The following is a 25,974-nucleotide window of genomic DNA, read 5'->3' on the forward strand; positions in this document are numbered from 1 at the left end:
TTTGAGCCATTCTGTTACTTTCTGTTAATAACTGTGACTAATTCTACTAGCCATATGTACATTTTGAGAGAACATTTCTTACACATCACCATTTTTATGCATTATATCTTATTATTTAGCATTTGACTGTCCTGTCTACCTTTCTTTAAATACTCTGTCTGAGCTGTGATACTTTTATGTTGGAATATCAACAGTCAGAAATGAATGTGCACAATTTCTGTTTGAACTGTTTTCAGCACAGGCTAGGTTTTGCTTTTGGCTTGTGTATGGCAACTTGATCAAGATTACAGCTCCAGCATATTATAGGAATCATTGACTGGGATAAGCTCTTATTAAATCACTGAGTATTAAAGGAAATAATATGAGTTAACTTTATCAGAAAATCTCAGTTTTAAAAAGAACTCAATAGGACATCTAGGACAAACTTTTACACAATATGCAAGTCACTGATAAGATACCGTGTTCTGTGAGATAAATGTCTATATTTGAGGGGAGCTCTAATTGTCAGAAAAGCTTTTCTCTCCTTGCATTGATTTGGCTTCCAACAACTCTCTTTTATTACCCTCTTGGGCATATATTGATGCCCAAAACACACATTCTGTTTTTTTCAGTTATTGGGAAAAAATAATTCTTAAATTTTCCATTTAAAATGTAATGAGAAGCTAAAAGACATTTGCAAAACAACTGAGAGAGTACAATATTATTTAGTTTTTATAGAATTCTATTTCCAGTCTTTTAGAATAATTGTATACACATTTATTAAGATATAAACTTTTTAAATATAGCTTACCTTCATATTATCTAGGACATTTAATGATTTAATATTGTTTTCATAGAAATGCGACACTCTATTTTACCCTTATATTTAATCATATTAAGTCAGAATTAACTAAATCGTATTGTTATCATATTAATTTATTCGAACAGATTTTAAGAACCAAAAATGTGGAGTGATAGTAAACATAAAACTCACCAGACAGAAATGTGAACGTTTAGAGTCATTTATTATTCTTCAGTGTTCATTCAGCATGCTGTGGATGTCTGTTTCTTCCTTAGAGGTTGACCAAGAGAGAACTTTCAGTGTAATATTTTATTGTAAACTAAAAATTATTTATTCAGGAGAAACTAGTTAATATGTTCCTCTTCTGTAAATATTATATGTTTGAGTTAAATATCATTACCAAGTAAAGGTAACACACAATTTTTTCAGTTGAATTTGAAAGATTAAAAATAATCACTGAATTGTTATGATTAAATATTTCCTAGGAAAATATTGAGTGAAAATAAATCTTAATTATTTTGCTCTTCAATTCTGCATTATTTTCTCCTTACAATATTTGATATGTATAGAATATAATGTGTTGAGCAATTTAGGTGTTTTATAATTTACTAATTCATTACTAGTATATTTAAATACACACACAGAGGTAAGGGAAATAATAATTGATAGCGATGAATGGTTTTTGTTTTTCAAAAAGGAAAAGGAGAAATAAGAAAATTAAGTTTAAGCATGAAAACTCTGTGCCATTTCTATGGAAATATTCTTATAGCAAACAAAGTGTAAAAGTTAGAGAGACTTATTATGTTTCCAACTTTGGCCAACATGCGTGAACTGTCAGGAAACTTACTGAGCAGTGTGATTGCATTTATTTTCATAGGAGAATTCTGGTGGCTGAGCCAGAATTGAGTTTAGCCCTCCAAGCCCTCTTTGGATAGGCTGGCATTCAGAAAGTACAGCAACCAGGCCAACCTGTAATTATTGTTAGGGAAGGAAAGAAAAACCCTGAGTGTTTAAAATAGTTACCTACAACTCTTTTCATCCTGTCAATTACCCAAGAGCCAGCTGAGAGGGTATGTTGCCTTTCTGGAGATAGAGAAATTCAGCGACCAAACTCCCTCCAGTGAAGGAAGTAGAGTCAGAAATCTTTGGGAATAGATTTTTGAAGAGACCATCCCAATGCTTACAATGTCAGATGCTTGCTGATGGTAAGGAACATGGAAGGTTCATTAAGTATCTTGCCTGTCAGCCCATAGTTGAGTAAATTTTGAGATAAAAGTTGCACTATTGCCAGACTACAAAAAGTCCAAAAAGTCAAGCAGTTGACACAGGTTAGTTTTAAAGAACACAACGACATGGCCAGAGTCACCTCTTGGAACTGGAATAGCAACAGCATCATCTGGAAAAGTGTCAGGAGAGACTTGTAGCTGAAAGAGTTTATTGGGGTTGTGACCCCAACGTAGGGAGTGTGACCCCGCTCACTGCACACTGCATGGCTTCCAAATCAGCCTGATAGTTTAACGGACAGAAAGGCCAAAGCACAATATCCAGGGGAAGCACACAGACTTTCCAATACCCAAAAAATCCAGTTCAGTGGTAGGACTCCTATTTGGTGATGGTGACCAAAGAGAGAGCAGTATTCCTTCACTGTTGGAGAAACTGAGCATTGTAAATCCATCCTGATTGTCCTAAGAATCTTTACTTAGGAGCAGGCCCCTGAATTTCGTGAGGAGTTTATCAGCCATTTCCGCTAACACAGGTTTACTAATCCTGCAGAATCATAGAGACTGAGGTTTCTGATTTTCCAGCCAATAGCATCCTCTGTACAGTAAGCTAGCTCAATTAATGTCAAACAGCATTTTCAGATAAAAGCGATTGAAGACAAAGACGATTGCTACATGATGAGTATCATGCTAATTCATCTGGAAAACGTAAAATAATAATGCTAATCTTCTATGTATATAATAAGAGAGTCTCAAGATATATAAAGCATTTTCTACAGGGAGAAAATATCAGATCTCGCCAACACATTGTGAGATTTCAGCACTCCTCTCTTAGTATTTGATGGGGATACAGGGGAAAAAGTTAGACTCAGAGAAAGTCAATGAGACCCACTGCCCAGTGGTGAAGGGAGAAGGGTGAACCCCAGAATACAGCCTTGGAGGCTTGGCTACCTATGTCTAAGGACGTGGGTATTGAGTGGGGAATGCTTCTGGAATTTCTATGCTGATGAAATGACCAGAAAGATCATGAAAATGCTTCTGCTGAGCAATTAAGAAAATAGATTGAGCATATACGTAACTCTGCGTTTCTCATTGTTGGAGAAAGTACTGACAAACATGGGAAATAGAAAGTTGGAAAGAATTCCTAGACGTTGGATTGGAATTGGAGCGATTAGCGTGAACTCATTTTGAGTACTTTTAGGGTTAAAAAAATATAGGATACATATGGAATCGTTGCAGATATATGTTTGTGGGCATGTATATCCTAGGATCGTTTATTTAGAATACTTAATTATTAACTTCTGAAAGGTTAACTAGTTCACGTCTGCCTCTCCGTTTCTCTGTACCCTTGTTTTATTTTTTATGTTCACCTTTACTTTTTAAAGTCGTCTTTAATAATACGTTTTAATCACCCCAGTTAGCAGATCCTCCGTTTGCTACAGCCAACCCTGCGGGGAGTCTTCCTCTCCAAACATGCATGAGCCGCGGTCTTAGATGCACATGCATTCCCACAATTAGTCAACAGAGGGCGCTTTCACTCTGGAGGTAACGGCTTCTCACATTGCTCCCTCAGGTCTACCCAAGAAGAAACTCTACACAGTAGAAAAGCTGAGTTTTATATGTTTGTATATTTGTGTTCAGGCTAATCGTATCAGCTCCACCTTTCCCTTTTAGCGCATTCCAAAGTTTATCGTTAATACCAGTGCATAAAACTGTGTGGGGGCTGTGGATTGTTAAGCATATATTTTAGCTATAAGGATAGTACATATTTTTAAATAGGATCTTGTTATTTCTTAAGCATAATAAATAAGAAAGTGTCAAAGTTTAGTTTATTGAAACAGTTAATATGAAACGTTAAGTATGTAAAAACTCCATAGACATTGAAATGTATGCACAAGCTATCACACTTTAGTATTTTGATGTTTGTAGTATAATTGTTGAAGTCATTTACTACATTGAAGTCTTTAGAGTCCTTTCTCTTTTTAGCTAAATTTAACCTCTGTCCTGAATCTTTCAACTTATTGTATGTTCTTTTAAAGTACATCCCTTTTTTTCTTATTTCCATTCTTTTAAAAATATCCACTCCCATTATCTGTAAGAATAATTTCTTCTCAAATGTCATCCTCGTTTTTAGTAGTACTTGATGTCGTGACCTTTTATTTTCATCTATTTTAAAATTATTTTAACCACACATGCACCTTTCTGGAAAATATTATAAGTTATCTGTCAAGCCCATATTATATACTAAGATAGATAATGAAAATATAAATTAGTAGTAAGCTAAAATGATTTCATTAATTTTATGTATGTATGCAAACAACATGTTTTTATAGGTTATATTTTAATTGAAGCTGTTACTCATAATAGAAGCAGCATTGGTCTAAAGTTAAATGAGAATTTTTGTTTAATAATAAAATTCAATAAAACATAAGATAGAGTGGAAGTCAAATAAGTATTCTATCCCATTGATCTTTTAAATGTTTAAATTTATTACCAGATTTTGAAGTCTAAAATATCTGTTTAGGTCTAACAAAGAGGAAAATATATGCATAAATGCTGCCTTATGCACAGAAAACACAAAATAAAAGGCATTTGACTACAGTTGATCTTAACAACTGAATAATTCTGTAATATGAAAAACAGTAAGATATTTTATAAGCATATACTCATAATCTTGACTGAAGCGAAAGAATGGACAATCCTGTCGTTCTAGGACTACTTTGGATTAAATTGAGTTTAAGACAGAGTGTAATGCAGCAATCCTGTGCACATCTGTGAACATATTCAGATACCCTTCAAACCATCCAAAATCCATTACTGTGTCCATTTCTGAGTCCATAAATCACGGGTCGAGTTTTCTTGATACGATGCTCTAATACAAGATAGTGTAACCTGTGTGCCAAATGAGATGTTTATCCTGGATATTTTGAAATGTGTTTAATTTTTGAAGAAAAATAAAATTTTTATAACAATAGTTCACATTTGAAAAGTTGGAGATATACTGATCCAGATAATGTGCTACATCTAAAATAATGTGTTCAGTAAGATCAGGGTTAAGTATACTTCTGTGCCTCATTTTCTTCCTGGCAATTCTCCATGGTCAGGTACTCAATCCAGTTGCCAACCGGAACAATGTTTTTACTGGTTCATGACTACATGGCAAGGATTGTAAACTTCTTCCAAGTTTACAGTGGGTTGACATGTGCTTACTGCCTTCATCTTATCTCACTTGACTTAGCTTTAATTCAACTAGCCCTTTATAATACCCAATTTCTAGATGCTGACTTGAATGCCTGAAATGATAGAAATATATAACAAGGGGAAATTGACCCACATATCAGTCAGCCTTAGAGAAGGCTGAAGTTAAGGACGCTTGGTCTCAGGACTCCCTTGGTCCTTTTGTGATTTTGACTTTGCTTTGTAGCATCCGTGCTCACATCTCTGGCATTGTCCCTGGGAAGGGCCTCAGATCTAATGAAGAACGTGGGAAAGTGACTCTGACCTGCCTCATGACCTATGACTTTAAAAAGAAGAAGTTTCTCAGAACAAAAACTTTCTGATGAGAAGAGCCGTTACCCAAAATAAGCAGGGTATCATCCTTTATGAAAAGCAGGGTGTTAAACAGAGAAAGCAATGATATAGTGTCCACGTTAGTGCGCAGGGTTGTTAAAGGCTGTTGCTCTGTTTAGCTCCCAGCTTGTGTATGGATGATACGATTATGATATGAGTGTAAATGGCAAATCTCAATTGAACGAATGCATGGATTCAAGGCCACATCGAGTCTTGTCTTCTCTCCTTTAGTTGTCTTCGCATAGAAAACACCAGAATAGGGAACAGAAAAACTCAAGTGGAGGGGATTTGCTAGGAAAAGGGTTAGCTGTAGCTAAGTATGCGGAATTCTATGCACGATAGCTCTGCTCATGTCTAAGATATTGGTTGTATAACGTATTCAAGAGATGATATAATGCAATATATTAGTCAGTCCAAGGTAGATTAAAGCAGAGACGAAAAAGTGATCATAATTGCAGGCTTTCAAAGTTGGTTTTTTCACTTGCACAAAAAGTGTTTAGCACTACAAAAGAAATAGAACTTTGTTGCTATTTTTTTCTACTGCTAATTATATACTTGGTCTACATTAGAAGCACTATAAAATAGTATTTGAATCTCATTTTAGCTATGTTTTTGATCTGTTGTGTAAGCTCTCTAAGATTCACTTGCAAACTTTATTTTAAAAAATATCTTACTCTGATGATCAAAAGAGTAATGCATTAAAATTGCTTAATATAGTGCTTGACATGTAGTGATGACTCAATGAAAGTAGTCTTGTATAAACTGTATTTTGTCATTTTAGCTGATTTGTATTTTCAGTTTTTCTGGATAATCAAAATGCTGATAGTCGGTAGTTCACTTATACCATTGTTTTAATTGTATATTCATTACATTAATGAATGCCCAAGAAAAAGTTTCTAAAGGAATAAGGAAGAGATCTTGAGAGTTTAGTTAATCCATTTGTTGGGTTTTAGTGGACCAGTGCCTAAATCAGGGCTTCTCACTCTAGGCACTGTTGACATCAGACATCATATAAAGCTTTATTTTGGGGAGCTGACCTGTGCATTGTAAGATGTTTAGCAGTATTTCTGGGCTCTAGAAGACGTCAGCACCAATCCCTCTGCCCTGCCAGGTGTAACAACCAAAACTGTATCCAGATATCTCTGGGGGATAAAAATCACCCCTAGCTGAGACCCTCTGATTTAAGCCATTTAACATGGCCATGGTGATTGCCATCATCTTGAAAACCTGTAAGAATAGCCTTTCACACTGTTTGCTGACTCCTGATTGTTGGGCTCTTTTCTGTGGAAAACTCAGATCTCTCTTTTAATAATATCGTATTTTCTTCTTTGATCTTGTTATTAAGCAAAAGGCTTTAACTTACTTTCGCTGACAAATGTCAACTTTGACCATTGTGATATTATTCTGTGGGCTTGCTTTTCACAATAACTGATAACTTAAGTGTTCTCAGTACTCAAGTTCTTAATTAGGAATGCATTAATCATGTCTTTCTCTACAGTATTTGCATTTTTTGGTAATTATAGACTAATGAACATGCCCTTTATGTGATATTTTAGTTCACTTATACCTTTATAAATATTTCAGCTTTGTGATAATTAAGTAAATTGAACATTATTAATTAGAAATGCAATCAATGTAGTTAACTTTTTTAAATACTACTTTTAATATCCTAATATTCTTTGAATAATATTCTTCACAAAGTTTTTTTTTTTTTGTCAGAATCAATCTATAAGTAAATAAAACTAAATGGTTTTCTGATTATAGGAAGCTAAATTTGTAAAACTATACATATAGGTTACATTTGCTATACATTTGATTCTATTGTTCTTTATGGAAACAGAAAAAAAAGTGACAGATCACTCTGAAGAAAAATTGTTTCATTTATAAAGTAATTCTTTTGCAAAGCTTTAACTTTATCATATCATGCAAATCTTAAAGATAGCTTCAAAAATTTTAATTTACAATTATGCTAAAGAAAATTAGCTAAAAGGTGAAACTTTTACTGAACACGAAATCGGATTTTTATAGATTGTTCTCTTATAAATTATTTGCTTAATAACATTACAATTAATCATCAATATTTGAGCAGAAAATGATTCCCCTTTTTAATAAATAACTCTTGTATTATTGTTCAAGTATTTTTTGAACTTTCCTTTGAATAAAAATATCATTACTAAAGTAAACCACATTTAAAATGCAAATGAGTATGACATAACACCTTTGAAGGGAGCTAACATTTACAAATTTTAAAATTCAATATTAACTATAAACAATATTGACTTTTGGATTTATCTGTTCACATACGACTTTTAATTGTTCCTGAGAATTTCTTAAATTATGTCATGAGTCAGAATTTTTTTATGACCAGATCCAGGGTTTTAAAGAATTAAATTAAAAGAAGTTACAGGAAAGAAGATTAATTTGAATGTGAAGTTTCAGAGTTTTTCATAACTTATTTGGCTTTCATTAAAGAACTCAAAATTTAACTGTTTATTTCTACTTTTGATTAGCTATTGGGACTTTTTAATTACATTTAAAATTCATCATGATTTTACATGAGAAGACCTTTTTTATTATTTAAATATTGAAAAAAAATGATACATTTGATACAGCTTATCCCTCCAAAAAGACCCACTAAGCCACCACAAACATATTTCAAGTGTAATACTTTTTAATCACTTGTTGCAGAACTAGTTAAAAATTGTGCCTGTCCATTAGAGAGTTATTTGACAAGAAAAGAAAATGTTGTACAGAAGAAGTGAGTAATCTGATTAGTCATTGGGTGTATCATTTCTTCTTGGTATCAGCTGAAGCTGAATTAAATTAGTCACTGGTGCATTTGTCAGTTGGAGCCAGAAAGTCTGCTCTATTTAAATTTAAAATAGTTTGTACTGAGTAAATTATGGGGGTAGCCACTAAAGAAATCACATTACTTCAGAATTAGCAAGATCAATTTCTTTTAGGGTAAGAGATAATTATTGCCCTTTAAAAATAGAGTAGGTTTACAATTTTTTTAGTCATGTCAAACATCCATTTATAAAATATTATGAATGAATTAAAGATACTCAGGCTTAAAATTCTAACAAAGAGTAATGCTTACAAAGGAAATCAAACCTAAACTAAACTGAAAAAAAACTATATGCCATGATAATTTTTATTACTTACCTTTAATTTTATTCAGCTTTTGTAAACATTTGCTGAACCTGGCTCATGGTTGCTATTGGTGTTTGATTCTTAAAACTCTGTAGGTTAGATGTTATCCCAGTTATTCATGTGGGGAAATTGAGTCTGAGAACATTTAAGAAACTAACCCCAAGTGCCACATTTAAAAAGTAGCACTGTTAAAATTTGAATTCCAGTTTGATACTCTTTGTTCTAATCCATTCGTTTATCTTTTCCAATAGCGTGTGCAGTAGAATCACAAGTGTATTATCATCACTTTCTTGACTTTCTACCATTACAAGTAAATGTATTCGAATTATTATTTCTTTTCTCTCTTTATGTAGTGCAAACTGGAATATCAGGCATGTGTCTTAGAAAAACAGATCTCCGTCAGATGTGAAGGACGTTGCCCGTGTCCTTCGGATAAGTCCACAGGTACAAGCAGAAATGTCAAGAGAGGTACGTGGTGAAAACTTATTTATAGTTTTACATTTTTTTACTCTATTTAAGTGTCATTATGTACACAATGAACCATTATATTGTATTGACATTGTGAATATGAAAAAAAAGTTATTTTCTTTAGCCTCAAATATTAGAGCAAGTAATGTTTTACTATAGATATTTTTTATCTTAATTGCAGTAACTGGAGTCTTCTTTTCTACATGTTCACCATATACAATAATCTAAAGCAATGCCTTCTATGAATTACTATGTCTAAAATGTTTTACATTTTGTTTTCTTTTTTGGAGCAAGCAACTTGATCAGCGGTAATATAGTAAGTTATAAAGTAGTTGGGTTCAGAGTAGAACTGATAAGTCAGTAAATAAAACTGTCTATCCTGTGTAGAATGTGTGTGTTTATATGTGTGTATAAAATTTCCTACTAAATAATTTCATAAATTAAACTTTTTGATTAGATTTAGAGTTCTTAAATCTTTATTTTTATAGATTTGATGCCTAATGATGTATGTTGACCCCGATATATGTTATAGTATATAATTTGACTTTTCATCATGGTTTATATGATATTATTTTTATATTTAAGGTATTGTTTATGCCTTTAAAAAAATCTCCATGGGTGCTAGTTTCAGCTCTTTATAACTATATAGATAAAGAAGGAATCATAAAGAGTAGATGTTTCATTAAGTCAGACTGTTTTATAGAACATTAACATCAACATTTATCATATATTTTATAATGATATGAATCTTATAATTTAACAATTATCATGGGTCCTTAGTGCAAAGCCTTTATGTTTGCCTTTTTTTCTGAAAAAAATGTAAATGATATATATGTAGATAAGAAAATACAAAGTTTATTTAATGTAAACTATGTGTTTTCTTGAACATATTATATGTGATATTCTATATTACAGTCCCGTGATGAATATTTAATTCCAGATACAACTTTGAACTTCAGTTATGCCATTTATATTTGTCTTGATTCATTAAGTAATATCTGAAATAATTTAGAATTTAAAATGTGATAGCATCACTTTACTGTTCCGAAGTAAATTCATTGATTTGCTTACTAATGGTAAGCTAGCGTTCAAATATTAGTCAATGTACAGAATGACACCAATTAGTAGGAGAAAGGTTCTAAGCTGTCTCCCAGGTGCCCTGTTCTTTAATCCTCACCCTTGCTGCCTCGACCCAGCCTAGAATCAGTTTCAGCACTTGATTCCTTCTGGACTCTCCACCTCCATCTCCCAATCTCCTCTCTCTAGCATAGCTCAAATGAGGATATTCAGGCATGACCTTGAATACATTAATCAACTCCTAGATCATTAAGAGTAATTATAGTTTTCTTTTAATTGAAGTACTTCGATATCTCTTGCCTTCCTCATTCTAGTTACATAATTAAATATATTTTCCTCTGAAAATTACTTTAGGTATGAAGCAAATCCTACCTTACTGTTCGATATTCTTTTTTTTTTTTTCTGTTGGAGGCTATTGAAAACACCTGATATATCATAGCCCTTCATGAAGATTTCCTTTCAATAAGATTTTCTGCTTTTCAACTCATTTTGAATGCGAAATATGTTTAATGCGGTAGCAATTTATTACAAGCTCTCACAAACTACAAAAGGAACTTAGTATGCATTAAATATGGAAGGTAACACGTCTTGGAAAGATCCCTTCTGAATAAACAATAATTATGTTTCATGTTGCTCAAAGTCTCTATACAACGTTTATATTAATATGTCAAAAAAGGAAACTTCTCTTAAAGTGATATCATCAGGGGATAAAGATCATTTGTGTTCAATTGTGTGTAAAAAGAGAGGCAAGAAGAATTTAAACTAATCCTGTTCCGAGGGATCGTCAGGGCAAAACAAGTATAGGATTTTGCTAGCTACTGTCGAAAAGCAGTACAGAAAATTATGAATGTCATTTCTCCAGAGTGCCAAAGGCCATGAGACATAGGAACTGTAAAACTTAGTTCAGTATCATTTCTCATCTTTCAACTGTCATTTGCATTAGGAGCATGCATTCACTAGAATGTGTAGTGCTGGAAAATTTAATTTAATAGCATGTGGGTTCTAGAAAAAGTGAGAAAGAAACTAACACCAAGGAAATGCCTCTTACATCTTTCTGACTTCCTACATTTGAGGTCAAACTGACACCAGAGTAAGTTTTTGCGGTGTTAAAAGCTGAGTGAATGCTTTCAAGTGACTTGAAATATATTAAAACTATTAAAAATACATTTCCTTTATACAAGAGGAAGAAACGAAGTTCTCTGTTCTCTTAATGCAGTCAGTAATGGGTGTGCATAAATTGGTCCAAACATATGCATTCGAGTAACCCAAATAAAGAAAAATAGTTTACACTTGAAACATTTATTTTTATATTTTTTTATTATTATAAGTTCATACTTTATAAATTTTAGATTCTGACTTTACGTGAGAAGATAATCGTACCCTTCTTCAATCAGTAACCCAACTGTTCCGTTTCTTGCTTTTCTAACTTATGAAAGTAAGAGTACAAAAGCCAGTGCTTTTCATCCTTTTCCTCCTGTATTACTTCTTTCCATTTTTTTTAAGATGTTGTTTGCTGACAAATACAGAATGATCACGTAGAAGGTTAATCAGCTTCATTCAGAGACTATACGTTTTAGCTGATTTTTAACCCCCTAATATATTTTCCATAGCTAGGTTATTATGAGATTCATACCTGTGAACATGGACTATGAACAGACTGTTTTCTACAGATTTCGTATATTGTTTTGTTTTGTTTTTGGCAGCTAAGTTATACTCGGTGACTGATTTTGTCTTTGCCAGTAATTTATTTAGCACAGGTTTGCTGTGGGAATTATAATAATTTCACAAGCCAATAGCATACGTGACAATATTTCTTAATAAGCCAATAAAGAAATAACATATTTCAAACAAATGATAGATTTAATCACACGATCATTCTGAGAAAGGGGAAATAAAGTCCAAATTTGTCAAAAGTGTACCTTTTTACACAGGCTTGGGATTTTGGGAGAGGTGGCTTGATCAACCACGAGCTGACTTCTAGCTACAAGCGTAAAGATGAAAGTCCCTTGGTGCTAGATAGAGCACATTGCTAGGAAAAGAAAGGTAAATGGTGTTGGTGGACAACTTAAGCTGCTCAGAGGGTTATCACTCTGGGGACCATTACATGGTTTAGCACCACTGTTGACCAAATTGCTGCCTTGGCCAGGGCGGGGGCAGGTGTCTTAAGATCTTCAGAGAGCTCTTTAGGTCAGCAAAGTATGCCTCGCCCAGACCAAAACTCTTGAATAGTCCTCACAAAATAGTCCTCTGTTTATTGTCTAACTGTCCCCTTGCCATAGCTGCTTCTTCACATGTTCTTTTCAGTAAGCCCTTAGTGGGGTCCCTCGGCAACTGGACTGCTAGGTACTTAAAAACATCAACAGATGGCATGATGGCGTCTGGACACAACTTACATCATTCTTATAGCGAAAGAACTTTATTTCCAAGAATGATTTGTCTTTATGATAAACAAGTGGATCAAAATGGCTTCACTTAAGTCATAAACAAGGGGATCTTAAATCCTATTAAACCAATACACACAAAAATATTATATGTATTATATATTATATATTATATATATTATTATATTATATATATTATATATATAATTTTATATTATATATAATTTTATATATATTATATATATATATTATGCACTCCTAAATCTAGAAGGGCTTTGCAGGACCAAAGGTGAAGAGCATTGGAAAGGATTCTTTTGCAGATGGTAAGTCCAAACACTTAGGAATCTACCCTAGATGTATCTTAAATCATCTATACAGTAGTGGTTCATGAGCACAGTAAACTTTAAGCTTATGATATATTGTTAAGTCCACCATTAAGTTATTTATTTGATTAGCTATATTCAGAAGATTCTTTTAACTGGCATTTCTCTTTTGTTTCAAATTTGAGTATTTTATGGCCCAAAATATTTTTCTTATTTTTATTAGTTTTACATAGCTCTTGTTTTGTACATCTAATGCCTTCAAATTTTTATAAATTTTAAATAATATACCTTTAATATTTTTACCCTCACCCCAACATGCATCTAAACACACTCATGCAGACCTTCATAATTGAAATGTTGAGTTTGAATAGAGGTAACCATAGAAATGTCATGGCAGCACAATTTACAATAGCCAAGATATGGAAGCAACCCAAATGCCCATCAACAGACGATTGGATAAAGAAGTAATGGTTCATATATACAATGGAATATTATTCCTCCATAAAAAAATGAAATCATACCATTTACAATGACATGGATGGACCAAGAGGTTGTTATGCTGAGTGAAGTAAGTCAAACAAAAAAAGATAAATACCTTATGATTTCATGTATATGCAGAATCTAAGGAACAAAAAGAACAAACTAATCAAAAACAGACTTATAAATATAGTAGATGGTTTGGTGATGGACGGAAGGGACCGGGGTTGGGGGTCTGGGCGAATGAGGTGAAGGGTTAAAGAAGTACAATTAGTAGCTAATGGCTGGTCATTGGGATGGGGAGCACGTCATAGGGAATGCAGATACCGTTAACATATTGGCTAGGTGGAGGGCCAGAGGAGAGAAGGAGTTATTGGGGGATCATTTTATAAATTATATAAATGTCTAACCAATATATACTGAAACTAATTAAAATAAATTATTTTTAAAAAGTAAAAGAAGACAAACTATTAAAGATTTTACATTATCAGAAATATTTTTAAAAACATGTTGTTGAGGATGTAGAGAAAAGATAACCCTTGTACAGTTTTGGTGGGAATGTAAATTGAGACAACACTTCTGGCAAACTATGAAAGTTCCTCAAAAACCTAAAAATAGAACTACTATATGATCCAGCAATCCCTCTTCTGGGTATATAGCCACTCAGAGGAAGTCAGATCAGCATCTCAATGAGATAATCTGTGCTCTCCTGCTCATTGTAATATTATTCACAATAGGCAAGATATGGAAACAGCCTGTGTCTTTTGACTGATGAATGGATAAAGAATTTGCAGTATATATACATTACAATGCAGTATTATTCAGCCTTTAAAAAGGAGATTCTGCCACTTGCAAATATATGGATGAACCCAAAAGACATTCTGCTAAGTGAGTTAGGCAGACAAAAAAAGGGAAAAAAAAAAACCCTGAATAATCACACTTGTATGTGAAATCTTAAACAGTTAAATACGCAGAAGCAGAGAGTAGGATAGTCATTCCTATGGGGGTGGAGTGTATGGGGAGATGTTGGTCAATGAATACGAAGCTATAGTTATGTAGGATGAGTCAGTTTAGAAATCCAATGTACAGCATGATGACTATAATTAATATGTTGTATGAATACTAGAAATTTGCTGAGAGAATAGATTCGCCATGTTATGACCCCACACACCAAAAAAGGAAATTATGTGAACGCCTATGTTAATTAGCTTGAGTGTAGATATTTCACTATACATATGTATATCAAATCATCGTGCTGTACGCCTTAACTATATACAATTTTTAATTAAAAATAAAATTAAGTTAAAAAGGCTTAACGAATAAGGCTGGGTGAGAGAGGATAGAAGAGATGATGAAAACTAAAAGCATTAAAAGCATGGGACACATTGGAAAAAAGTATGTATTCCATTTGTGCTGGCGTGCAGGGTAATTTTAAGGAAGATACAGTGTAAATTGGGCAGTACCCGAGATGAAATCTTTGGATATAATTATGTTAGAATTAGGCACACGAAGGCGTTGAAGTTCTTCAGCACAGAGTTAACGTTTCCAATTTTCCTAACTTTTATCTATGTTATTGTGCGAGAGTTCTTTTTTTTTTTTTTTTTTTTTGGTTTGAGTAGGGTGGGTTAGATGCATTTAGAAGGCTATTTTATTACTTCAGAAAGATGGCAATAAGGTCTCGGCCAGGATAGTAAATGTAGAAATAAGAAGAGAGATTGAATTTGAATAATATTTCTGAGGTGGAATTTACAGAGCTTGAAATTCAATTGGATATGATTGAGAAGGAAAAAGGAATGTATTAAAGATAATTCTGAGTTTAGTAATCTGGGTGATTTATAGAATGCTAACAAAAAATACCGGCTTATATTTTTTGGACCTGTTCATCTTTTTCATTATATCCTCACTTGCAATTTTCTTGTATATCTCAAGCTTCCTGTCATCAGAAGCTGAGAATCATGCAACTCATTGTATTTCTCTGTATGCTTTGTTCTATATTGTGTCAGAATTAAATAGATGGTAACTCTGTTAACCTGCATACTAGACTTACTTGCTTCTAATTTTGATCATTTGTGTATGTATGTGTGTTTTAACTGTTTTACGGAATTTTGTTTTGCGTTGTGATCCTGTGAGATAGCATGATTTATTGGCTAAGAGTACGGATTTTACAATCCCAGTTTTGTGCTGGCTGTGTGGCCTTTGGCAATATATTTAAATTTATGAATCTCGGTTTCTTTATCTGCACAATAGAAAATATATAAATCGCAAAGATTTATGAATGCATTTCCTCAAATTAAACCATCATTGCCTTTCTATTTCATTTGAATCGATGATGCTTGTAAAATACTGTTGAATTCTAATAAGTTATAGAATTTTTATCATACATTAAATATCACTTATGATTTTATTTTTTACACTTTCATTTATCAGGATGGGTTATAAAAAAGTTGGAAAGTTTTCACATTTCCTTATAATCAATAGTATTTATATACTTTGAAAATTTCTGTGTATTTAGTGTTTGAAATAATTCAGCAGTAGCCTTCTATGACCTAAGAGCTATTATTATTGGTTATTTGTTGATAAATCTTCCACAATCTTTCACTGCTACTGGCCTTTGCGCGTGTGTGTATTTGTTCATGTGTGCATGTAGCTTCTTGATGCAATTGTTAATTTATACTTTCTCAAATAAATACCTGCTCATTTAGATTTGAGATGTGTTAACCTAAGTTGTAAATTACATATTATCTTTGTAATGAAGAACACTTTTTTTAAGTCATTTAAGATTCTCAGGAAAGATACATTATAATAACCTTAATAACAGCTCTGAACACATTTGTTAATGTCTCTACCTTAATTTATTCATTGTCTTAGCAGTTATAATTTTGTGAGTTAATTTATTTAGAGTTTCTTAAATTCTTCAATACTTTGTTTTTGCTAATTAGTTTATATCAGAATGTGTTTGTATTAAAATGCATTTGACACTAGAGGACAAGAAAGAAGGTTAGGAGAAAGTAGTTTTGACAATTCGTATGCTGTTGCCAAGAGTGACCAAAAGACATTTTTTTTTTCAAACATTGAGCCTTGAGGTCGGACACACATTTCTAAGCACAGTGGGTTCAGCAATAGTATATTTGCCTGCTTCTGGTCTTCCTTGGGAAACACATCGTCAGATACAGCGTAGAGAAGGAATCATTTCTGAGTCTTTGTTGTATCAGGTATCACCAGCGCCCGTGTAATTTTAGTGTGAAGTCAGAGATCATACAACAACAAAGAAAAAGATACTATCCTTTAACAAGAGATCCTGTATGTAAGACTGATTGAAGTGTTTTTAAATAGATGTGGAGAGCTATAGGGTTGTAGCATCTTTAGTTGTTTTTCAATATACTAAACTAAGAAAACCTGATAGGTTTTATCCACGTAAGATGAGCGGAGGGCATGTTTTCTTCTGTGATCTGACACAGTTTTTTCCTCTTCATTTCATTGCTCTGAATCCTATGGAATCCTTTTAATATACAGAACATATTTAATTGTCATGCTATGATTATAAACTTATTTATTAAAAGAAAGAATATTGACTAAGAACTTACATATACTTTTTAACTAAGTGGCCAAAAATTAGTTTTAACATTTCGTTTCAATAATAGACTTAAAAAAAAATCTCCTTTATGATAGAAAGAATTTTCACTAAGAAACAGTTTAACCTCAGTGGATTAATATACTCTTGGAATATGTATATTTTTCATGAAAAGTAGCATTTATAAATGATAAGTTCTATAATTTTATTGTACTAGATGAATCAAATGAAATAAAGTTATTGGGAAGTATTGCATGATGATTTATGATAGAAATGTTTTAAATTTTGAAAGACAGTCCAGGATTAAAATTAATATTTGCTCAGAAATAGAACATAACCTGGAAAGAGATGGCTTTAAATGCAGAGATTGTTAGAGCTCTTCTCCACAGAACTATTTTTTTTGTGTGTTTGACGCTACTTAATTGGTCGATTTCAAATTTTACACAAATATTATGTCTTAATTGTGAAATTAATTTTTATCTTTTCTATAAATTCTAGTTAGCAATTTGTATTTTGAGTTTATGCAGTTATATGTTATCAGGCGTACATCAAAGAACTATTTACACATAGTCCTTGTTTAACTCCTCTCCAGTTTATACTCTGATGTGGTCTTTGAAACCAATTCGATACAATATGTAATCTAAGCAGAGGTGATGGTCACAATATTTAATAAGGGGTATGGAATAGACTCCAGCAAATTGGAATTGATGTAAACCGAACTAGAGTTAATGTCCCCTGTGCTATGGCCTATAAGCGCTTACTAGTTGAATATGAGGTTTAAAGACAGCCAAATATAAAGTCAGAAATTGAACATTTTTCAATTTAAAATGCATATATTGAGCTTTATTAAGAGTTTGATATCCATCGACCCTTTTCCTGAGATTGTTATGTAAAATGTGCACATTTCTTGAAAGAATAAATAAAATTCTACTGGATGGAAAGATTCTGTTATCCAAACAGTCTCTGTATTCAAACCAATATCCGATTGGTCTTACATTCCACATACTTTAGAGACTTTAATCCTAATCTAGAGACCACATTCTATTCAAATTTAGGAAAAGGAAGAAAATAAATAATAACTATATAACCACAAATAAAGGTACAAAATTATGCTCTTTTAAATAATACATATGCCCACCGTTCCCTATTTCCACACAATACTTATCTAAAAAATATAATTTACCCTATACTCAACAGTATTGGCTTCCACCAAAATTAAATATATGTAAGATAATAAGAAAATGCTTGCTATTCTACTTCTAATATAGAATTATTATCTTTCCTAATGTAGTGGTGAGGCCAATTGATTTGCATTTAGAAGATCTTGTGTGAAATTCTTTTGTGAGTAAAGGAATCATAAAATATACTTAAAGTTTAACTTCACACATTCTAAACAATCTTTTGGAATAATATTTCATAGTTTAAATTAAAGTTTCTTTATGTAGCTTATTAGCTTTTTTCAAACTTCTCAATGAGTTCCCGGGATGCTGATGATAATTTTAAGCCACAAAGTAGGAAAGGAAAGCAAAGTCAATGAAGTATTTATATAGTCTCATAAAAAAATTGTTGATTTGACATTTCAAAAAATAGAAGAAAAACATAGTTCATCAATTTTAGATATAGAAAGAATGTCATCTATATTTTGTAGAAGAAAGAAAGCATGAAGTGAAAGCTAAATTAAAAGCAAAAAATGAGAATATATTCTTTCTGTAAAATGTATTTGGAACAAGTAATTTAGTTGAAATAAGGACAATGAATATACTAATTTCCTTATTTTGTAGTACTTTTAAAACATTTGATGAATTATTGATGAATATACTGAATTATTATATATTAGAAGTAAAATAGATTCTGTTAATTATATATCTATTACCTGTTACCTTGCAAATGACTAAAATAAGAAAAAATTTAGTGCAATTGTGTGATCGACGTGTCTATTTACAAGTTAAAAATGTAAACTAAGCCTGTATATATTTTTTAATTTAAAAAATTTTTACAAAAACTTATATTTTGTTGTATTTTATATACCTCAACAACTACTTTTAAAAGCACATTTTGAGGTCTTCATGCCTTTTTTTTTGTTTTACTATTAGTTTGATTAGTTTACTTGGAAATTATATTTTAAAAATCTATGATTCATGAATAGTATATGAAAGAAGTAATATTTTGAGTGAATATTTTAACGAACCAGTTCATAAAGATATTCACTGAATTCAGCATGTCAAGAAAGGTCATATTTGGAATTTTAAATACTTAATTTAGGATATGTGAAGGTTAAGAATGATGGTGGGAAAATGAAGAGGCAAGAACAGTAGGGAAGCTAGTAATAATTGAGGCACGAGATGATAGTGATTAAGGTATTAGGGATCAAAAGCAAGTAATGAATGTAAGAAATATTTTGGAAGCTAAATGGTCAGGACTTGTTGACTGATCGAATTTGGGAAAGGAGGGGTCTCCAGAACTCAGCAGCAATTCCTGAGAAGATCATAAAAGCAAGATGTAAAAATTGTTGAAATATCTAGTTTAGATGGGAATATCTTTAGGTTCAGTACTGAACACAGTGTAAGTAAGGTGTCTATGGCCCAAGTTTAGACATGTTTGCGCGTTCACATCTGAAAGAAGAGGTCTGGGTTGGAGTAGATACTGGTGATCCACAGAGGCGCAAAACATGGGAAAAGTAGGGTGAGGGATCAGGAACAGGCTAATAATCACAGACAGAAGAGAAAGAAGATTCTTTGGAGAACTTAATGAGGTTAAAAAGAGAAACAGGAGAGAACAGCTTCCAGGAGCTGAAGAATAAATTCTGACTTGGAAGAGATAGTGAGCTTGACTCTTGAATGTTTTGTAAGTAGGAATGTTTTGTAAGATGAACTTGAGAAATGGCTACAGACTTTGGCAATTAGATTGTCGGTAGGGATTATAGAAAGAGCAACTGCAATCTATTGGGAGTTAAATGAAATAATGCAGACAATTTTTTTTTTACCATATATAATAGATATTTAATAAAAGTGTATTCCTTCTTCTACCTGTGCTCATCTCCCGTTCCCAATATGTAATTTATTTCAGCCAATATGGTGGCATTGAGAGAATACAATACATATGTAGAATGTGAAGGAAAGTGGTGAAAATAACATATATCTGACATCTATTATGTGTAAGGTACTTTGCCCCTGTTATTTCATTTACTCTTTAAAACATGTGGGTATTGTTGGTATACCAGTTGGACATTTGAAGAAAGTAAAGGTTATACAGTTAAAAGATACTCCTAATTTAAAGTAGTTACTAGGTAGTCTTTCTGTCTTTTAAGCCCATTTTATACATATTTCTTTCTAAGAATAAAGAGACTGATTTTTAACCCAGGTTTATCACCTTGGGGTGAGATTTGAATAAATTCTTTAAATGTGTTGGGTTTGAACTTTTAGTGAGTAAAAGGGCTGGACTAATATCATTTAGCCCTTATTAGCGTATGCTTGCCACTCCTTTAGGAGCTTACCTGTACTATTTCATTTAATTCTCACAGAACCCTAAGAAGTGGATTCTATTTGTATTCTCACTTTACAGATGATTAATCTGCATCACAGAGAAGTTAAGTAACCAGTCTAAAGTCACATAGCTACTAAATGTCAGAGCGAGGATTTGAAGTTATGCTTGCTTTTCCTTTATAACTAGTCATTAGTGTAGGCTCTTTAGGGTCTCTCTGCTTTCCTGGTCATAGGTCATATGCTCTTTCAATAACAATATATATTTTGAGGTATATATGTAAAATAACTTACAGTATTTATATTATGTTACAGATACCAAGAAGAGATATATAAGAGACGACATTAGGTTTTCAAAATGAATTGAGTACAGGCGAACTTTTCTGTATACATTTAAAAGAAGCAATTTAAATCATTTTAGTTTTCTTATTGAAAGTCTAAAAATTTATTGGCTAACTTCACCTACAATCTTGGGCAACTTCTGATAGTGTATCATTTCTGGAGCCAAATTTTTATAAAATAGTATGTAATAAACATTCTTAGATGCCAACAAGGAAACATACATCATTTGGTTTTCTCTTCTTAGATATTTTGTTTGTATCTTCCCTGGTAGCATTTTTAACGTTTCCAGGGAGATGCAGAAAGATAGTTATTTTAACAATATACAACTCGCTCGATATATTACTAATGAATCTCTTGTGAATTTTCTTCTAAAGTATATTCATGCCAGTTTTCTTCTTATTGGCAAAATGATTACTGTTTCTATTATTTTTACAGAATTAGTAATATTACACAAATATAAAATCACTGGTAATAAAGTTATTACCAGAAATAAAAATCTGTTCAAGAATTTTAATGTGCGATTTTATCCAAATCGTTTCTGATAAAGTATGATTTCCCTCTGAACAAAAATGAAGCCTTTTACCACTTTATTTTCTATTAACTGTTCATTTTAATTTTTTCATGTTTTTCCTCTGTTTATCCTCACCAAAAATCTGATATGAGATACCATTTAATTCATTTAAACTTATATCACATTGCTTTAAAATATATTTGTATTTTTTTTATTCTTAGCTTAGACGTTCTGAAGGATACAGTTCTGACTATTTTTTTTATTTTTTATTATTTTTTTTTTATGCCTACAGCACCTAGGCTTCCTAGGTGGTCTCCCATTCAAGTACTAACCAGGCCTAACCTTTCTTAGCTTCTGAGACCAGATGGGATCAGGCTTGCTCAGGGTAGCATGGTTGTAGACTGATCATTTTTTTTAAATGAAAATCTATACTGAAGTATGACAGTAAAAGGAAAAATTTTAACTTTAATGGTAGAACTCTAACAGTAAAACCAAAACAAATTATCAAAAGGTGTTAAATAGTACCAAAGAAAATAGCCACAAAAAAATATTTTTTTCAAACCACACAAATAAGTTTAAAATGTTTCTGGAAGTTTTAGAATTTTAATTTCTGTAAGAGGAATTTTTTTTGACACTTCAAAATAACTCATACTCATGGTAAAATACTAACTAGTTCCAAGCAAAGTATAATGTCTCAGCCATTAAAATTCCATTTTGTTGTTGGAGGTAACTAATTTAACTATTTACGTATTTAGTTCTTTTAGTTTTTCTCATCATTACTCTAATATATGTACTCCTTTACTCACGATGTATAAATTATAGACAATATTTACTGAATATTTTGAAAGATAAAAATTTGGCTTATTTCACTCCTCAAATGCCATTTATCAATAGTGGCAATCAGGTATTATTACAGTCAGGTATTACAGTTCATCTATTGGTGATTTTCATAACTTTAAATAATATATGTTGGGAAGCAAATTTAGTGGTGTTTTTCTTTAAGTCTTAATATTTTCAAGCAAACCTCTTTGGACCCTAGGTCCAGTGTCGACCTCCAGGGTAGAGGGCAAGTTTATTCCATTACAGGATGGTAGAGCCTCCTGCTTCCCTGGGGAGCCTTGCTTATATCCATCATCCCACGGAGCCACTCTGTAGTGGTCCACTGCGGAGGTTCCACGTTGCCTCTGGGGGGACTCAGGAGAACCCACGTGGACAAGCAGCTCATGCTGCTTGCTGTTCTATGAGTAATAAACTATCTCATCTTTTTTTTTTTTTTCAGGATTGTTTCAGTTCTTACCGAATTTATGGAAATGGGGCAAGCAACATTCCAGTTTCATAGAACCGCTTGCCTTGCACTTGACACTGGGTGTTCTGTAACTTTCTAGCCTTCTGCTCCACCCCAGACCTGTCGTTGTCCCGAGCCTGCAGTAAACCTTCATCTCTAGCTCATGTGACTTGAACTTCTATACTGTATCCACATATTCTTGGATCCAGTATCTTTCTTTTTCTCATGTTGTCCCCTTTGATTTTCTCGAATACATCCTTTCATGCTTTCTTAAAAGGGTTGGATAGATGGTAGACCTCTTTAGAACTGCAGTATCAAAAAGTGTTTATTTGATTTTTAGGACTGGTAAATAGTATAGCTGAAAAAAAAAATCAAATGAAATATCATATTTTCTCAGTAATGAAAAGCATTGATTTTTTGTCCTCTAATTCCAGTGTTGTTAAGAATGATATCCTATATAGTATATTAAATGCTATAGTAACTGAAAAAATATCATAATTATAGCATTATACCAATAACATTAATGGTACATTTATAGACTAAAAAAGAGTGCCTTCCAGAAAATCCAAAGCTATATGTTAAACTAAATAGGGATTTAACGTCCTTCAAATGTAAAAGTTTTAATAATAGTTTTCAGTTATTCTTTTAAAGAAAGAATGATAGTACAGAAGTGTGGCATTGATTATTAAAAGCAATGACCAACATATCCTAAATTAGTACCTGTATGTTATTAATGATTCATATACTATAAATATAACAGATATTACCATATGTCCTTTAAAAAACTTTATATAGCAGTTACTGCTATCAAATAATTTTCTTATGGATGTTAGCCACATTTAAATATAATAAAAATAAAGCAAACATTTATTTAAGAAAAAAAGGCTTTACTTTTAGACATATTACCAAAACCTTTTGATGTCCTAGTCTATTCATATACTAAATATAAAGTATTGGTCAGGCAATTTTATTAAAATTCTACAACTTTAGGCATTACTTCTTTCCAGAAACTATTAAATTTGCATCTGGCCTAATTTTCCGTCTGTCGTTTTACATATATCTTATGTACTAGATCAAGTTCTTCAATTTACATTTCTAAAAATTGTGGTCATGATAAAGTTTTTTATTTAAAACCTGAGTATCCAGGGAGTCAGTGAATCCTACTGTTTAAACTCACAGGTGTCATGGTCAGGCATACGCTTACGTTAGTGATCCTGACACTGAGTCGATGTTCGACCTTGAAGAAAACAGCGAAACAGTCATTTTCAGTTTCCCATTTGTAATATCATTAAAATAAAATCCACTGGGTTTGAAGATTAAATTGAATTAAATGTAGAAAATGTTCTCAGCACAGTACCTAAATTACAACTTCTATTCCTCAAGGATCTTTATTCTTCAAAGATCTGGGATTTTTCCCAACTTGGAAGCCAACAAATTAGCCTACATAGTTTCAGAGATGCTGGTGGCAGACAGGAGACTCCTAGATCGGAGCCAGAGGACTGGATTGCTCACAAGACAAGGTTCATGTTCACAGTTATTCCCCTAAACCCCTGTCCCACAGGTGTGATGTGGAGCAGCCCAGGGTGATACTGTGCACACAGTGAGTTTTATCCCCATCTGAGAAACCCCAAGCTCAACAGTAAATATGTCCAAAGTCAACCCCAGAGGGAGACTTCATCTTAATTTTTCTGGACAGAATTATACCTGCTCTCTGCTCTGTAGGTAGACACTCTTAATCTCCTAAGACCATTTGCTCTACAAAATAGTACAAGAACGCAGGCTATTACAATATGTGTTGGCACAAAGGAGAGCCCATGCAGAATTGCCTCTCAACAATATGATTAACAAATCCTTCCTTGCTTCCTACTGAATATCTATCTACTTGCTGTTGAGCTCTTTGATTCTACTTTGCCTTCTTCTTCTTTGCTTTTGAATCTGTCCCTCTGACGTCTCCCGAGTTCTATACCCTTCCCCAACTACCAAGCCCACTTCATACATCTTCTCCAATGCCTTGTTTATAGAAGGTGGTCAGAAAACAATTGTCGAAATTAAATGAATTGCGTTTATGAATTTGTTGCTCAGGAATCAAAACAATGCATAATAAAAATGCATCTTAGAGAAGGGACATTAGGGTTTTCTATGCCATAAGTTTAAAGCACAGTACGTCTTCTACAGACACTTGAGTTGAAGACTTCCGTTTCAATGAAGGTTTATTATGAAAATATTATTAGTGTACAAAGTTCTTTATTTTAAGGTAATTAGTTGCTGAGTTTGAAGCTAATTTTAAAAATCGAAATGCCTTTAATCTATACAGAAACATTAACTGAATAAATAGTATTAGAGCAAGAACTTAGAATCCTACAATCTTCGTTTGATTTCTATTCTATTAATTAGTTATAGTGATGGGCTATGAACACTCAATAAATTGTTATTATTGTTCCTTTAAACACACAGCTATTTACTGGAAATAAATTGCCGTAGTTTTTATTTATTTGAGAGACTATTTCTCCTTTACTTTTGAAGAATAATTTCACTGGTTATAGAAGTCAAGTTTGGTGCGGTTTTTTTGTTTTGTTTTGTTTTTTTAAATATTTTAAAGATTTCACTCCCATCTTTTTTGCTCATGTTGTTTCTGATAGACGATTATAATTCTTATCCTGTTTCTCTGTAGGTCAGCACTCCCCACCTCAGCTTTCTTTAACATTTTTGCATTTTTTACAATTTGAATGTGATGTATGTATTTTTTTTTGTTTTTCTTTTCATTTTGCTCTGTGTGTTTATTTAAATTGATATTTTCTGTACTTTTTGAACCTGCGGTTTGGTGTCTATCATTAATTTTTAAAGGATCTTATGTATTCTTTCTTTAAATATTTTGCCATCCTGCTGCTTTTCTCATTAAACAAATGGTATAGCTTTTGATAAAGTCCCGTGGTTCTTGGATGTTCTGGGTGTTTTGTTTTGTTTTTATTTTATGGCTTTCATTATTTTTTTTCTCTTTGCATTTTAGTTTAGGAAGTTTCTCTTGACCTATTTTAAAACTCACTGATTTTTTTCCTTGACTGTCAAGTTTACTGATGACCTGTTGAAGACATTCTTCATTCCTATTATTGTGATTTTTTTTTCTACTACTTTCTTTTGATCCTTCTATTTTTTATCTCTATGCTTATGTTAATCATTTGGGTTTCTATGTTTCCTCTTCTCTATTAGAGTCTTTAACATGTTAATCATAGTTATTTTAAATTCTCTCTCTGATCATGTCACTATCCAGTCAAATGACATTGGCTCTCATGATGGGTCACTCTGTCTCTTGAGAGTGCTTTTAATTTTTTTAAAAAA

At 32.4% G+C, this 25,974-nt stretch overlaps 1 protein-coding gene and 1 pseudogene across 4 annotated transcripts in view; one reads left to right on the forward strand and one right to left on the reverse strand.

Annotated features, from left to right (window-relative positions):
* Positions 1-25,974, forward strand: part of SPOCK3 (SPARC (osteonectin), cwcv and kazal like domains proteoglycan 3) — a 304,660-nt gene that overhangs the window by 208,013 nt on the left and 70,673 nt on the right. For all 4 annotated transcript variants that reach the window (XM_016121111.2, XM_016121110.2, XM_016121113.2 and 1 more), the window contains one exon: positions 9,078-9,192. In XM_016121111.2, the coding sequence (XP_015976597.1) occupies positions 9,078-9,192 (115 nt within the window). The remainder of the gene's footprint in view (positions 1-9,077; positions 9,193-25,974) is intronic.
* LOC118612607 lies at positions 21,637-21,755 on the reverse strand (annotated as a pseudogene).

Source organism: Rousettus aegyptiacus, unplaced genomic scaffold (assembly GCF_014176215.1).
Source record: "Rousettus aegyptiacus isolate mRouAeg1 unplaced genomic scaffold, mRouAeg1.p scaffold_m13_p_16, whole genome shotgun sequence".
NCBI lineage: Eukaryota > Metazoa > Chordata > Mammalia > Chiroptera > Pteropodidae > Rousettus > Rousettus aegyptiacus.